General features: G+C 40.5%; 1 protein-coding gene across 4 annotated transcripts in view; it reads left to right on the top strand.

Moving 5' to 3' along the window:
• LOC144667461 (uncharacterized) overlaps nt 1–11,698 on the top strand; it is a 51,097-nt gene extending 39,399 nt beyond the window's left edge. Inside the window, exons 1-3 of one of the 4 annotated variants that reach the window (XM_078528880.1) lie at nt 9,316–9,546; nt 10,036–10,135; nt 10,930–11,698. In XM_078528880.1, the coding sequence (XP_078385006.1) occupies nt 10,048–10,135; nt 10,930–11,387 (546 nt within the window). In that variant the 5' untranslated portion in view covers nt 9,316–9,546; nt 10,036–10,047 and the 3' untranslated portion in view covers nt 11,388–11,698. Of the gene's footprint in view, nt 1–2,470; nt 2,643–2,973; nt 3,634–9,315; nt 9,547–10,035; nt 10,136–10,929 lie in introns of those variants that run through there. The other 3 variants (XM_078528881.1, XM_078528879.1, XM_078528882.1) reach the window with 3 other exon arrangements.
• Nucleotides 11,699–15,802: the final 4,104 nt, after the last annotated feature.

Here is a 15,802-nt window from a genome sequence, read left to right as displayed (position 1 = left end):
CTCTTTGGGCCGTCACGCGATACTCCCCCTCGTGGGTGAGGATAGCGTGACGAGCCCAAAAAGCGTCTGCGCAGGAGGCTAATCATCCACAAGCCTTGGTTCCTCCCAAGCCAGAATCCTTGCAGTCAAGTCTATTACTGATCTATGTACTTTGGTATGATTTTGTCTTTTTGTTAGCAGTGTTTAGCTATTACGTCGCCCTTGCTTTATAACTGAACGTTTTTGTCTGGAAAGGAGATTGCATTTCATGTTGATTTCAGGAGCAATAGTAGTCAAGTTTATAACACCACAGAATTACTAACTCGAGATTGAACTAGATTAATTTATTATACAATCTGCGAAACAACGGCGGTACTGGTTTGGATTTCGTTAACTGTTGTTGGAAGGGTTATATATTTCTATGTATTTTGAGGCGATTCTCAGGACTAACGAAAGTCTCAATTCGCTGTTTCTGAATCTGCTGTGTAAGAAGGAAGTGAAACTGCTGAAATGTCGAATATATCTGTGATATTTGAACCAGAGGTTTTAAAGGGGTAATATGCGTGACGCGTTATTTGAGCAAAAAATATAGCCCGTGACACGTAAAAGCAGCTCAAATCTAGCCGGGATCCATGAATTGTCAGTCCAGCATATAGGCTTTGGTAGATTGTGCTAGCATAATTTTAAGCATAATTAAGCAAAATTTTAAGCTTTAATTTCAGTTTAGCACTGCTAGCATAATCCGAGCGTTTATGCGTTGAAAACAAAAAAAAATTGTTCTAGAATAATTCAGTTTTTATTTTATTTCTGTATTGTTTTTGGAAAAATATTGAGGTCTGTGTTAAGGCCCATGGTCAAATATGGTCCGGACTCCAGGTCACCCTGTGCATTTCTGAGTTTTTTTTTTTCGATTTTCAATTTTTTATTTGTTTATTTGTTTTATTTGTCTTTATACTGAACTGAGGGCTTTGTCTGGATGGCGTCTAAAACAAGTATATGAGTTCTGACCCGGATTCAGATTTCAGAACCCAGAAACGGTTGATTTGGATATCATTTGGTAATCATTTGGCTTTTCGAGGTGCGCACATGCGTATTTGCGATGCCAAAGACTGTAAGACTGGAAGGTGGACTATATAAATGTTCATTTGAGTTAAAATTGATAGAGTTAAACTACTGGTGATCTTTATTTTCCTTAAAATCTAAGTAGCATAATTCCGGTGACAGAGAGCATAATTTTCAGAAAGTAGCATAATTTTGGCATAATTTCCAAAAAATATGAGCACTGCTAAAAGCATAATGTGCTTTTTTTCGGGCACAATCTACCAAAGCCTTATATATATATCCGTGTGATCTGCTGGCCGTGAAACGTGCCGAGTCCGACAAAAATCGTTCGTAAAAACCGAAAATAAAATTACCTACACATAAATCATTGTAAGGTGATAAACCAAAATTGACAAACGACACGATTTATGAAGCCAAACATTAGGGAGCTTTAGCAAACCACGACGGCAACGTGAACGAGAACGTCACCAAACAAAAGGTTTAATTAGCAAAATAATAACTCTGCACGTGCGTTTTCAATCCTGGTACATTTCTTGGCCGTTCTCTGCGAAACAACAACGTGAAATGACCAAATATTGCGTATATTGGAGAACGTGAACAATGACAGCTAAATTTCCGTATGTCTATTTGGGGATGGACGCTTTCTTTACACATTCAGCTTGGGCTAGTTCCTAAACCAATAGATACACTGAATACCTCTGGATAATCGCAAGATTCTCGAGTAAAATATAAATTCATTTTGCACCAGGCGTTGTCCTCGGCGTCGCCGTCATCATAGCTAAAGCTCCCTATTGACCATGTATGGAGGACGCGTTCTTTTGGCTCAACCATCGGTTAGAAAAATGTTAGAGGGTCCCCTCTTAACTATGGGTCAATTTGTGGGTTTTTAGGACTTTTCGCGCACTGTTAGCTCGCCTGAAAGATGAAATCTTGATACAAGTCATTGAAAGGTAAATTCTAGGCAAATGAACTAATTCGTTAAAGATCATTTTCTTCAACAATGTCAATTTATATACGTGACTCGTAGAATGGTCTAAAATATATTCGTGCGTGATTCGTGATTTGAAGGAAAAAAGGCTCGTGATTCGTGATTGGGACCCTCCCCCCCCACCCCCCCCCTTCACCCATTTGCTGAACATATGGCAATAAATTGACACTTTTAACCTTTTTACTCAATTCGCGGCACCCACAGTGAAAGTTCGCCTCTTTTTCTTCTTTTTGCAATAAGCGACAGGTTTTACATTTATCCGTGACTGCTCGTATAATACAGATTATTTTTGGGGAAAGAGTTACAATAATAGTTCATGCCTGATCTTTGAAAAACTTTTCTTTCGCAATGAAATTTTATGCTCGCCACTTACAAGAGCAGGAAAAAATAACGAAAACATATGTACATACTGTAAGTCTCGGCATGAAGCATAGCGTGTGAGAGTAAAAAATGTGTCATTGCTGTACGTTTTGCACCGTTTAAGTATCTTCAATACGTTATCTTCTTTTGTTCATATTTTAGATTATCTGCAAAATGGAATTAAAGACAACTTTGCGTTTCTTCTTGATTTTCCTCACCGTGACCTGCAGAGATGTCATCAGCCAGTCACAAGGTAGTAGACATATTAAGTAGTATTCGTTGGTTTAAGTTCTTGGTTAGCCGTCTCGCTATCAGTTGCAGGCTTAAAGCTTGTAGCAGTTATCAGTTGCTAGTATTTGTCGAAAACATGAAGCTTTATCCGTTACCGAAAAGCGAAAAGCTGTAAAAGCTTCCTTACAATCCTCACAAGAAGCCAGCATCTCTGACGATCCAAGTCACTCGCGGTCACGCACTCTCTCCCTTCCCCGACGGGGAGCGACCTAGACCGTCTTGTTGTTGAAGAGATTAATTTAAATTCTGACTTAATTTACTATTTAAATTATCTCATGCTCTTCAACTCTTGGATTCCTGGCTCAAACTGAATTCTCGTCTGGTGTGTTTTGGTGCGAAGAATGGCCAGTTTGGCGGTTTCAGCGTCCCACGCGGTGGCAACATAATTGCCATAAAATTGGTCCACCGGAGCGGTTACGTGTCATGTAGCACTAGCAGTGTCCACCATTACTCTTTCTGGGGATGTGGCATCGATTTCGATAACTACTTAAGAAAATTTGTTAATGTTGTTATAACAACATCTAACAATGAGGTCATTTTGCCGCTGAGTCAGTTCATTACAAATACACATGTACATACTGCTGGAAAGTGGGCTGTGATTCCCGGATATAACTCCATGTCCCCTGAGATTGTCCTGCCATTTTTCTCCTCTTATTCGGTGCACTTGGGTCAGCAGCTCCGCCTGTGGTACGGTGAAGATCTGGCTGATTATGGTGAACGCGACAATGGGGGCAGAGTGTGCTGCAATGTTTACGCTCTCTACATCTGAGAAGTCCTGACATGTTTCCAACCATATTATTAGTCAAGAAGATTTTTTCGAAATCGTCTTATTATAGGTCACTTTCTAGCTGCAGCTAGAAATTAAATGTAATAACGCTTTGTTTCGAGATTTTGCTTAATGTAGTTTTAGGGGATGGAGAAAAATAATATAATAAAAATGTTTGAACTTTTGGTCAATTTATACGGAGATATATACAGATTACTTTAGGTTTTAAGCCAGACTATGCTTGTCAAACAGGATCAAAATGTCGAGGAGTGATATTTATTTATCGAGTTGCCATATTTATGTCCACATTGCATTATATATATCCAAAGTGCAATGTGTATGTCCAAAACTAATATAAATATCCAAAAATCCGGCGACCTGTTCTCGTTGTATATATTACAATCAAATGATTTCACACATTTGGATACAGTTTCGGAGTTGACCCGATTACTTCAACGTTACGGAATGTAATCTTGCGGGACAGGTCATGTAGACTTACATGCAATACTGACCGAAATAGAACGCATGAAATATATATATCGAGAAAAGCCCGCGAAATATGTATATCGCGAATTCTTTCTCTCTGTATTCGTAGACCCCGACTTCTCAGCGCTCCTTGCACCATGTGACGGCCTGCCTGAGGTGTTCTATGAAGTAATTCACTTACTAGATTATCCAGCACGTCATTAGGAATGTCATCAAAGTTGTTGCCAAGAGGCATTTCCAGGGGCGGATCCAGGATTTTTCAAAGGGGGGTGGCTGTTAACCAATATTTTTGTTTACTATATTTTTCAAGCTCAAGTTTTCTTTATGGGAGAAGGGGGTTTCAGGCTTTAAGGCAGTTTTTGAAAGTGGGAGTGCAAATTATTTTGGGTCTCAGGCCCATATTTCATGGAGCCGTAGGCTCCATCTCCCTAGGAGGGTCTGGGGGCATGCCCCCTCAGAAAATGTTGAAAAGTTGAAGCCTCTTAGACGTGATTTCCGCGATTCTGAGCAGCATTATACAGCTGTCAATTATGTTATGTTAAATGAAGAGTGATTGAAATTTAAAGTTGACAGGTCACGAACTTACAGAAAGGAACAGATATACGTTTTTTTTTTTTTGCTCACCCACGTGCGTGGAAATTAGCCCTTGGCAAAGTGGCCTGGCGACAACTTTGGCGACTTTGCTTGCTTGTGAAATTGCTTCGATGCGAAAAAACGGTAAGAAAACTCGCTAATAAAAGATGTAATTGGAGAAGAAAATCATTCCAGCAAATCTAAAACAACTCTTGAAAGCTAAAAGGAATCTAATTTTTTAAAACTATACACACATGTTTTGTTACATTGAGTCAGAAGTTCGTATAAAAGGCTGTCGAAAATCTCCTATTTTGGAAAAATGGCCGTCCTTAACTTTGAACGGCCGCCTGACTATGAAAGGTGGATGGACATTGTCGTTGTTTTCTATTTTAAGAAGTTTATTTTCATTTTTCTGATGGATCAAGGGGGGTGGCTAGCCACCCAATCCACCCCCCCCCTGGATCCGCCCCTGATTTCAAATTCTACTCTTCTTCTTCGTAACGTTATTGGAGAAACTCCCAATAAACGTGCCACATCAGCCCATCGAAATCCTTCCTCTCTGAGCATTCTAATTTGAGTGTCAGTTATGAGATACGGCTTGGTCTTCCCGTTCTTCCCGTATGGTCTACAGCGGAAAGATTTTGAACAGCGTCTTGTCCTTCGACTTCAAATTGTCCACGAAAACTTCGAGCATCAAGCGCTTCTCTAAGATTTCCCATTGTATCCATTAACAACGCCAAATCTCGCACAAAATTAACTTGATCGGGCCGCGATTCCATCACTCTAGCTAACAACAACCTCACAGTTCGTTCATAATCGTCAAGTCTGCGACACCAGAATTCTGCACTGTCGGCTTGGTTGGTTGACAAGTGATTTCTTGCTCCTCGTATGACTCCCACCAGAGAATCGAAAAAGGAATCGATGTTTGGTATCCACCGAGCCGCCATATTGTTTTGCTGCGGGATGCGGGACAGGTCATGTAGACTTACATGCAATACTGACCGAAATAGAACGCATGAAATATATATATCGAGAAAAGCCCGCGAAATATGTATATCGAAACTGTATCCAAATATGTGAAATCATTTGATTGTAATATACACAACGAGAACAGGTCGCCGGATTTTTGGATATATATATTAGTTTTGGACATACATATTGCACTTTGGATATATATAATGCAATGTGGACATAAATATGGCAACTCGATAAATAAATATCACTCCTCGACATTTTGATCCTGTTTGACAAGCATACCAGACAGAGAGGAAAAGAAGCATGTTTTGAGATAAACTGGCCTTTTTTGAACTCACTGATTTCGTGGCAATAATGTACTCTATAAGAGTGTATAACTGATTTTTTTTCGCGATAACGAAAATAAGATGAGAGTATCAAGGAAAAGTGTTGTTGTTCTTGTTGTTGATCCCTTATGTTACCGTCGTCATTCGCCTCACACATACATGCCTTTGAAAGTAAAAAAAAAACGTTTAACGATCTGATAATGTCGATAATCAAAGCGCTTTTGGATAAATTTTCAATACAAAAATTAGCGATAATAAAATTCAACGTTTTGACATCTTCGGGATGTCATTGTCAAGTGAAATGCGTAGGGGGAGATCTACAATTATGCGCATCAAAAGGTGAGAAACATGAAAAGTGAACAAGAAAAGGTGACTATTTGGAGACAACGCTAATTACACAAACAAATTTGCTCGGATCGAGTCTGACTGGGTGTCAAGATCTGAAATACAAGCTCACACATGTTGCCGCGCGCGCGACAGCGCGTGATAAGACAAAGTCAATTCTGTGAGGCTGAAGTCGTGATTTAGTCCACTCGGTGCCAGTTCCGTCCTTGAAAATATATCTTGCGTTGCTGTTGGTTAACCAGGCCTGCTTTCAAGACAGTGACAGTGTCGGAAGTGATCCGGCTGGTTAAAAAGTGCAGGTACAGGAACGTTGATCACATCCCTGCAGTGTTCCCTGAAACGGTCTGCCATCCTGCGGCCAGTCTCCCCAATATAAACTCTTTTTTTTATAAGAACCATTCTTATAAGGACGTTGAGGCTGAGATTTGCCCCCAAAATTTAAGAAAATGTATGGGCTAAAATAAGAACAACCGCAATCGTGTTAGATGAATAAACTTCATTGCATTAAATCTTTTATTTAGTCTAAAATTATTTTATTGTCTTTAATAAAACATTTCTGAACATGGGATCTCATATGTTTTACTCATTTGATCCGTGATCTTTCTCGTGACCCCGGACGGGAAGTCTTAGACTAAAAGAAATGAAATGTGATGGAATCTTTTCCGTGTTGAAGAAATCAACATGAACTTTTGAATAAGTAAAGTTCTCTTGTTTCATAAACCTTCTAATGCACGTACATGTATTTATGCTCGGTAAATTGGCTATGCATGCTAGCGGAATCTTTTCCGGAATCTTTTCCGTGTTGAGGAAACCAACATGAACTTTTGAGTAAATAAAGTTCTCTTGTTTCAGAAACCTTCTAATGCAGGTACATGTATTTATGCTCGGTAAATTGGCTATGCATGCTATACGCTAGCGGAATCTTTTCCGGAATCTTTTCCGTGTTGAGGAAACCAACATGAACTTTTGAATAAGTAAAGTTCTCTTGTTTCAGAAACCTTCTAATGCACGTACATGTATTTATGCTCGGTAAATTGGCTACGCATGCAAGCGTCTCAAGCTACGGATAATTTAAGACTAAAAATATTTGATACACTCTTTTTATTTTATAGAGGCTGAAATTTGTGAATTTTTAAGAATATTTTAAGAATAAACCCGAGGCTGAGATTTTTAAAAGAAAATAATTTTGAGTTGAAAATTTGTAAATACAATACAATTAAATATGTTTTTTTACTTTATTGAACCGCAAAACTTTTAACTAGCCTGCCCAATAAATCGATAAAAACCTGCACTAGCCAAATGTTCGATGCTTATGACAGTTCGATGAACGGTACATAAATTGATACCGTAATACATGCTAAAATGGAAATGTCAAACGGTATTATTTAAGAATGTTTATAAGAATGTTTCCAGCCTAAAATCGGCAGAAAAATAAGAATATTCAGCCTGGCTCGGAAAAACATATTCTTATAAAACTAGTAATAATCAGAGATTAGGGGAGTGCGTTCGACCCAAAATAGATACCCAAGATAAGGCTAGCAAACGTAATCCGAGTTACACGACTGTTTATATCGTCATACAAATTTGAAACGACCGCGTGTGCAACATAAAGCGCGCATCCAACATCACTTGAAACTATTAGAGAAACAATCTCAATCCAACAGTGCACGAGGCAGCACATCAATTTTTTACTTCTGTTAAAAGGAGGACTGCCGAAACGTTTATTTTTCAGTACAACTTACAGGGCAAACTCGAAAACGCAAACCGAAGAAGATCGTTAGAACGAATCAACCTCGTTCCCAGGGTCTCTCGCAAAGAAACTGCGACGTCATTAATTAGGCAACCTGCCACATACCAAGATACATAGAACGACACATAAAACGACTTTCACTGGACAGCCACGGGATCACATACCACCACAAGATTTGAATTTGTTCTCCTAACGTCGAACACAAAAATTGTTTACAGCCTAGCGTATCGGCTTCATGAATTGTTTTTGCGCGCGCTGTCTTTGTTGACGTTGCTGTGACGCAATTAATTGCTTTCTAATGTCTAATCACATGAGATCGAGGCCAACTTGCCACATACCGACATACATACATAATACGACACATAGAACCACTTTCACTTGCGCGTTCACAGGACAACCATGGGACCACAGGCCACCGCAAGATTAGGATGCGTTCTCCTATCGTCGAACGCAATAGAGTGTATTACTGGCTTAGTTTCTTAGCTGCCCTTAAGGCTTAATTTCCAGCCAGAGTCGGAGTAAGTCCATACCAACATGAACTCTTGAATCTATAAAGTTCTCTTGTTTCAGATTTCTTCTACTGCACGTACAATGTATTTATGCTCGGCAAATTGGCTACGCATGCTAGCGTCTCAAGCTACCGAATATTAAAAGATTAAAAATATTTGATATTTCTGACTTAGTTCTTCAGCTGCCCTTGAGGCTTATTTTCCAACCAAAGTCGGATTAAGTCCAGTGTTTAGAAATGTCAGGTAATGCAACATACAGACTGTGGGTTGGATATAAGGTAACAGTAACATTAGCATCAAAAGAGGTTCCCAAACAGGAACTCTCAGGTCAAAACGTACCTTATTACATGACATTTTCGCGACACGTTAATTTCGCGATTCCAAAAAAAATCGCGAAATTAAAGTGACGCGAACAATAAGTGAACATAACATGACGCGAAAATTAAGTGACTCATATATGTCAATAATCAAGAGGAAATAAGTTGAGTACCACTGAAGGAAGGAATTTTCAATCTAAATGAATGTTGTCGTCAATGGACTCAAGAACAATAACTCACGTACAAGCATGACCTATTTGTAGACATTGTGAGAACTGCTCTGTTGTTGCTACTGCCGAGATTTAGTCCCGCCCTTGCGTTTTACTTAATTTTGATGTTATTTTTCCTTTGAAATCGTTTTGTTTAAAATAATATTGCTAAGGAAATGTATACGGTGACTTACTCAAAAACGCGAAATTAAAGTGATTCAAAATACAAAATATTTTACAAAGTGTCGCGATAAATGCGCATCTCAAAATCGCGAAATTAACGTGTCGCGAAAATTTCATGTAATAAGGTAACCTGCAAACGCAGACGTATTTCCGGCTGTCGTTTTTCTGTGGCCGCTGCAGGCTAATCAAAACGTGACTGACGTCAGTACCACTCATCTTGTTTCCGAGAACGTCCACAACAGAAATCAGGCTTATTAGCAAATTAAGCTGTTACGTCTGCTAAAGTTTTGTGTTACAGGATGTGAGAAAACCAATAAATTAGAAGTCACAGCTTTAGGTTTGTCAGTTGCACACAAGCCTTGGTTGAGCTTGGTTGGTTGTTCTCCTGAAGCCAGAATTCTTGCAGTCAAGTCAATTACTGAAAGAGGTACTGATTTTGTTACTTGTATATGGGAGACGCGGTGGCCTAAAGGTTTATGCGCTGGACTCCGGATCGAGCGGTCCGGGTTCGAGCGCTGGCCGGGGTCACTGTGACACTTTACTTCCACAGTGCCTCTCTCCATCCAGGTTTATAAATGGGTACCGGTGAATTTAATGTTGGGGGTAACCCTACGATGGACTAGCATCCCAAGCTACGGCCTGATGGGCCACTAGACTCAAACGCAAAATACGTATACCATATGCTTAGCCATTATGTCGTCCTACTGAGAGCTCATCGTTCAGTTTTCTTTGTACACAAGATTTTTTTATACTGAGCTCAACTTTTGACTGAAAAGGAAAATTTAGTTCTTGCTGATTTCAGGTTTCAAATTTTTATGAGACCTTTGAGTACACGAAATAGAGTGTGCTAGAGTAAAATTATTGTTTTGCACGATTTCGGTATCTTCAATACATTAACTTCTTTTGCTCATTTTAGATTATCTGCAAAATGGAATTTCAGACAACTTGGAAGTCTTTGTGTTTCCTCGTGATTTTCCTCACCGTGAACTGCTGTGATGTCACCAGCCAGTCACAAGGTAGTAGTCAGCATTGTAATAGATGTTTGAGCATCTTTGTTATTAACAAAATTTAAAGGCCATATGCGAATGGTTTTGCCGTACAGTATAAACCCTTGTTATTCCCTTTTTACGTGACGAAAAACCTCACAGCTTCTCAGAAACAAAGCGCTGAAATCGCGTTTATTATTGGAGAGATTAATTGTAATTATTATAAAAACTAGAGTGAATTACCAGGATTTCTCTTGCTATAGCTAATGCCCCGTCCACACTGACCCGGGTAAATTTGAAAACGCATCTTTTTTTTACCCGGATTGGCCAACCGTCCACATTCAAACGGCGTTTTTGGTCACCGAAAACGGTACTTTTCTAAAACGCTCTCCAAAGTGGGTATCGTTTTCAAATTTACCCGGCTTAATGTGGACGGAAAACATTTTACGCGGCGTTTTCAAATTTCTCCGTTTTCAAATTTACCCGGGTCAGTGTGGACGGGGCTTAAGAAAAATCATATCTTTAAAAGATTTGATATCTTTCACATGTGCCAGATATTGATTTCCACACGTTTGCTGACGAGATTGCCATGTTTCAATGCTGAATGAGCCAAAGTTTATCGATATTAAGTCGGAACATCTTCGCATCTTCCTCGGCAATCTTCGGAATCTTTGGAGTAGCTCGGAAAATGTTCGCTGCGCTCTCTCGTGAGATATCGATTTGTACACTCGAAGATAAATTTCATATCTCCGCGCAACCATGTATTATCCTTTATTAATGACATAATTCACTATTCAATTAATTATATGCTCTTCAACTCTTAGATTCCTGGCTCAAAGTGAATTCCCGCCCAGTGTGTTTCGGTGCGAGGGATAACCAGTATGGCAGTTTCAGCGTCCCTTACGGTGGCAAGATAGCGGGGTTTAAACTGGTCTACCTGAGTGGTTACGTGTCATGTGACACTAACAACATTGCCTATTGGTCGTTCTGGGGCTGTTACAACCATCCCAGCGTGAAAAACGGTGTTGCTACTGTCATAACAACAACAAGCAACGCCATCATCGTGCCACTGAGTCAGTTCTTCACGTATGGCGCTGGAAAGTGGTCTGATGCTCCTGGATATACCCCCAGGTCCCCTGAGATTGTCCTGCCTCGTTTCTCGCCTTATTCGGTGAACTCGGGTCAGCAGTTCCGTCTGTGGTATGGTGAAGATTTAGTTGGGTACACTGAAAGCGACAATGGAGGAAATGTCTGCGCTGATGTTTACGCTCTCTACCTCTGAGAAGCTAGCCCCGGCAAGCCTACAGCTGCAGGCTACAGGCAGATTTTATGAATTTCTAGCTGCAGTAAATAAACTATGGTCTGATTTTGTCGTAATAACGTCAAGTCTTTGAGATTTCGCTATACGTAGCAAAAATGTGAATTCATATGTAGTTTTGGTGCATGGTGAAACATTAGAAATGTCAGTGTTTAACAGTGTTAAAGGTTAAATTTTTTACGAAGATATAAGAAAATAAGAAAGCTGTTAAACCGCTGTGTTTTAATTCACTTTCTGCATGGCAATCTGTTGTTGAAGATAAGGCAAAAAATAAAATGAGGGAATGAAAAAAAAGAGTTGTTTTCTTGTTGTCGTCTGCTTTGTCTCGCACGTACGTACAATGTATACGAGAAGTAAATCAAAAATTTTAAGGACTAGATTACATCTATAACTACTCCCTACTTAATTGTCAATCCTAAGTACCTTTGACCTTTGTGCCCCATCATAACTACTGTTTCAACATCACATTTATCCTTACAATGTCAATATGGGGTCAAGTAGTCAGAAGATGAGAGATAAAAAATTCGTCATCACAGATATTGTCTTGATCTACCACTAAATTTTTCAAAGAAATATTAAAAGAAATGTATTGGAATAAGTGATGAGAATTACTAATTTGAACTGGCGTTTTGATGTTCAGTAACTTCCACGATCACATTATGTCAGTGAATCGTGTATAGAAAAAAAGAATTTAAGTTTAAAAATCAGTTCTCATCTGGAATTCCATCGAAGTAACATTAACTGTTTTTACTAAAAGCATTAGGAAGTTGGAGCTACATAATTGGCGAAATAGAAAAATCATGCTTAATTAGCCGAAATACGGTTTTCGTCTGTTAATTGTAATTGGTCGTTTGGTCAATGTCAAGTGCAGTTCCGCTAACGGCCAATTTGCTAAATCGTTTATCGTTTTAAGCGTGAGAACAGAGTGACTACGTAAGTATTGTAAGCAAAGTCGGGCCGTTAGACTACTCCCCAAGTAACCGAACACCTGAAACTTTAAATTTTAAATACAGGATCTTAGAAATCAATTAGTTAATTCCAAACTCATGCCATTAGTCTGTCCAATCTATTTTGGAGCATTGTATCTTTCAATTAGAGTAAAAACCTCTATTGACCCTAAAATATTTCTCGACATCTTGTGACAGGATCACTAGACACATATTTTACTGGATTTTGATATTTCTAGAGACGCTAAGAGTTTGCTGTTTCGTTCTGTTATTTTGTGTTCAGGAATGTTTCGGTTTAATTTGGTGATCATGAGCTCATGCATTATTCGGGAGTGTTTCTACGTGTGAGCCTAACCACGTTTCATTGCTAAAATGCGTTCGTAGCAACTAGGTTTTTGTGGTCATGCTTTCGGTAGACTGTTTAAATCGGATAATCTAGATCTAAGCTTATCGCTTTAAGCACATGATATCCTTGCCGCAGAGTGGAGCGACTGGGCGGCGAGGCGGTGACCAGCTAGGGCACTCTGCTGAAGGGACAGTTTGTGGAGAACTTAAAGGTCACTACCCTGCATCGCAATACCAAGCGTTGGGCGAGGGACCACTTCCTTCAGGCCAGAAGGTACTGGCAGAAGAGTTGCAGAAGCAACCAAAGTTGTTGAGGACACATATCGACCTGGACAGCCTTAAGCAGCTGTTGACCAATTTGGTATCAAGACCTCGACCTATCTCCTGCTACCGGTGCGGTCAGGATGACCACTTCGTTTGCGACTGCCCAAAGCCACGCAGCATCCAATGGGGCACGAGGCCAGCCCCGAACAAGACGGCGGGAAAGGAGTAGACTCCACTGCAGTGAACCTGACGGTGGAGGAGATTGGCAGTGGCTCACCCCTTCCAAAGTTATTTTGTGGACCACCAACTATGACGGCTAAGTTAGCAGGCATGGAAGTTGAGTGCCTGGTCGACGCTGGCTCCTTGGTTACCTTGGTATTTGAGACATTCTACAAGCAGAAACTTGAGTCCCAGCGTACAGGGCGGAGAAAAGATGCTGACTGCATGGTACTAATGGACTCGAGATCCCATGCCTCGGATTCCTAGAGCTGGATGTGCAAGTGGGAAGAGTGACAGTCCCAATGTGCGGCCGCTGGTCCTCAAATACACAGCAGCCACTGTCAGGCAGAGGAGGACAAGACCTGGGGGCGAGTATACTTGTAAAGTACTCATAGTGAGCTGAGCTGCTGAAGATAAAAGGGGTGCGGGTACTTTGTCAAAGCAAGGCCAGAAACCAAGCAAGCTGGAGCTAGTCCAGGTTGCTGGCAACATTGCTGGCAACATTGCTGTATGGATTCCTCCACACTCACCGTTAATGGTACAGGTGGAAACCCTCAGCACCCTACTGAAAGGCAGACCCCAAGTCGCAACTATACTGGTGGACGCATCGATCCAAGTCATGTTTCAACACCCAGCTGATCAACCCAACAGGTCAAGGGGTCAGCCTGATGCCCAGGACATGCCTGGGTACAGTACATGTTACAGTCCAGCAGCCAGCAGAAGTGATTGCGAGGGAGCAGTTGGCGCAGACTGTCAAGAGGTATCTTCAGAGACCCTTAGCAGAGCTGTGCGGCAACAGAACACCCTGACGCTACCCAATGAAGTGGTTCTGGTGAACTTCCCTGAAGATACTGACACATAAAAAGAGAGGCAAAGAGGATGTCCCGAGATTATGCTGACGTGTTTACATGCGAGGGGGAGGAGCTCGGCTGTACGTCGACCGTGCATCGCAGAATCCATACTGCGGATATCGATGATGTTCAGGTCAACCAGCGATGCAGGCGGATTCCACCCAACAGGCCAGCAGTCATTTGTATTCAGAGCTACTCGGCTTTGGAACGAACTACCAAGGACCCTAACAGACGTTAATAGTTTGAGTATTTTTAAGGATGCTATAAAACGTCGCGCTTGGAAGAATTTTATTGAAACATAGAACCCTTTTAAACGTAACCCTTTTTAATATTTAGAATGATTTTATTATTTAGCTGTACATTTTTAACATTTTATTGTAATTTGCCCTGAAAAACCATTTTTGGAGAGGTAAATAAAATCTTATCTTATCTTATCTTATCCAATCAGTTCGAGGTTTGCGGATCGACGGATTTGGCCCCAAAACGCGCCCGGATTGCGGATTTTTTGGAATAATTTGACTGGATTTCCCGGACTTCAATAGCAAAGCGGATCGCGGATTAGCTTTTGGCAAGTAGGTAAAATCTGATTGGCTAAGCGGCGGAAAGGAATGTTGGCCTCGGTTAAGCAGGCGTTCGTGGGGAGGAGTGTAACGCGATCGCCCCTAAGAACGACTGCGTGGGAGGCCGGCTACGATCCTTCTGGCCTGCGCCAGGGATTGCGACAAGCAACCAAGCCTCCACTAGCCTCACGACTGCGCAGACGGTCTTTGGACTTCGTCACGCGATCCTCACCAAGGATCGCGTGACGAGCCCAAAGATCATCCGCGCAGGAGACTAATCATCCACAAGCCTTGGTTGCTCTCAAGCCTGAATTAATCCTTGCAGTCAAATCAATTATCGATCTATGTTCTTTGGTATGACTTTGTTTTTTTGTTGGTATGTTTAATAGTCATTACGTCGACCAAGCTTAGCTGAACGCTTTTGTTTGGAGAGGAGGCTGTATTTCGTGTTGATTCAGGAGCAATAGTAGTCAAATTTATTAACGCCACCGAATAACTAACTTGTGATTTAATTAGTTTTGTTTATAATCAACTGTATATTCACAGTATTCAGGCGATTTTCTGGACAAACGAAAGTCTTAATTCGTCGTTTCTGAATCTGCAGAGCAAAAAAGAACTGAAACTGCTTACAATTCGAATATATCGTGTGATATGTCAACATTGATTGTAATAGCAATGAATAGAATTGGCACTTTTAACCTACGAGGACCGGGACGGCTGTACACAGGCTAGTATTTTTCTGCAATTCGCGGATCCCATGGTACAACTGATAGTCAGGCTCCTCTATTTTCCATCAGTTTCCTGCAATAAGCGACCGCGATTACCCGTTTACCACAGATTCTTTTTGGGAAAGGGTGAACGACGGGAGCATGCTCAAGCTTCAAATAACTATAAGTTATAATTCCGTTCTTTCGCAATGTTATTTTATCCCCGGCTAACAAGCTAGTAATAAAGGATGAATGTCAATCCGAATAAATACCTGGTGATATTCACCAAAGTGAGTTCGATCAACTTATTAAAAGTGAAGGCACTGAATATTTTGGTTTATTTCAAACCATGATGATGGTTTGAAATAAACAGAAATATACTATAATAATAATATAATATTAATATGATATGATTTTACTTTACTTTTAATAAGTTGATCCAACTTACTTTGGTGAATATCAACACGAAGTTGCATGTCTTTATTG

Source organism: Oculina patagonica, chromosome 10 (genome assembly GCF_052425735.1).
Source record: "Oculina patagonica isolate OP01 chromosome 10, crgOcupat, whole genome shotgun sequence".
Classification (NCBI taxonomy): domain Eukaryota; kingdom Metazoa; phylum Cnidaria; class Anthozoa; order Scleractinia; family Oculinidae; genus Oculina; species Oculina patagonica.
The sequence above is the reverse complement of the archived record's forward strand: the minus strand, read 5'-3'. Positions and strand labels throughout refer to the sequence as shown.